General features: G+C 40.2%; 1 protein-coding gene across 1 annotated transcript in view; it reads left to right on the forward strand.

The window, feature by feature from the left end:
• Positions 1-1544, forward strand: part of Anapc4 (anaphase promoting complex subunit 4) — a 32991-nt gene that overhangs the window by 28261 nt on the left and 3186 nt on the right. Inside the window, exon 23 of the mRNA XM_031391069.1 lies at positions 628-730. Coding sequence (XP_031246929.1) covers positions 628-730 — 103 coding nt within the window. The remainder of the gene's footprint in view (positions 1-627; positions 731-1544) is intronic.

Here is a 1544-nt window from a genome sequence, read left to right on the forward strand (position 1 = left end):
TGATGTTTTTCAGTAAATGGGAGGCTCTGTCCACAAAAACTTACTTTGAAATTTTAAAGAAAAATCAACAGTTTCATTAGTATCTTTGTAGTTGTTTTGTTTTTCAGACAGGGTTTCTCTGTGTAGAACTCTTTTGTAGAGATCTGTGCTTCTGCCTCCTCAGTTCTGGGATTAAAGATGTGTGCCACACCACAGGCTCCATCACCATTTAAATGGTGTTAAATCTCGCTTTAAAGACAGTTTGCCCTCCCCTATAACCTTCTTTAAGTAACTACTTCATTCTTTTTTGTTATTTGTTTATTAGTTAGTTTGTCTTGAGACAGAATTTACTATGTACCTCTGGCTGTCCTAGAACCTGTTATGTAGACTGGGCTGGCCTGGGAATCACAGAGATCCACCTACCTCTGCCTCCTCAGTGCTACGATTAAAGGCGTGTGCCACCTTGCCTGGCAAGTATCTAAGTACTTTAATAACTGTGAGATTTTAAGCCAAGGTGATTTATCCTGGGATGCTTAGCCTAAATCCCAGGATTCTGTAGCAAGAGTGTAATGTTTCCCAGCTGCCAAGTGCATTGTTTCAGTACATAGGGCTGGTTCTAACAGTGTCTATCCAAATTGTTTCATAAAGTCTTCTTTATTCCCTCTTTTTCTTCAAGATCTGTAAGTAATGGACTAATTGGTATTAAATTTGGGAGCTTCACATATGCCACAACTGACAAAGTCAGAAGAAGGTAAGTCTTGAGCCTGGATTCGGTGGCAGGCACAGGTCCTGGGTGGCAGTGCCTGTGTACTCTAGCTATTGGGTTGGAGAGTGTCAGGCTCAGAGATGGTAAGGGCGGCAGTTTGCTCACTTCCAGAGGAGCGGGGCTCTTCATATTTTATCATAGAGGCTATTTTATTTAGAACTGGTGAAAACTTTACCCTCCCCAGGAATTTGTGTGTCTTACATGCTGTGCTTTGCTGTAATTCTTTTAAGTCTTAGTTACTGCCTGCTGCTTTGTTATAGCAGCAGGGTGAAGTGGTCAGCTCTTGGGCTTTCTTAGGGTACAAAGGGATACTAGTAACTAAGCCAGCCCCAAGGCTTTGTGGAGGAGGAGCCAGCACTGAGCACTGGCTAGTCTCTTCTCACTGTTTTCTCACCCAGTGGTTTTAGTGATGCTTTGGGGATAGGTCTGTTTTTCACATGTGAAAACTTATTTTCACCTTCAGAATATAACATGGGGTGTCACTCATGAGGTATAAGTAAACATAAGCTAGCCGTTGATGTCAGATTTTTTAGAGCTGTGAATGAACTTCACAGATTTTCTTTTTCTCATGATTGTCTATTTTCAAGATTTAATTATATTGGGAAAAATTAGTGCAGAAGGTAATATAGTGATCTTTGTAATAGAAATTAATGAGATAATTTGTCTTGCAGAGAATGTCAATGTCTTAAATTATTTTTTGGCCTTGTGCCTGCATGAAGTGATCCATGCAGTGTTTTCTTAGTGGTCGTGATCATTTTGACTTAATGGAACATTTCAATTCTAGCACTTACAGTTGTCT

The sequence above is a fragment of the Mastomys coucha genome, unplaced genomic scaffold, assembly GCF_008632895.1.
Source record: "Mastomys coucha isolate ucsf_1 unplaced genomic scaffold, UCSF_Mcou_1 pScaffold22, whole genome shotgun sequence".
Classification (NCBI taxonomy): Eukaryota; Metazoa; Chordata; class Mammalia; order Rodentia; family Muridae; genus Mastomys; species Mastomys coucha.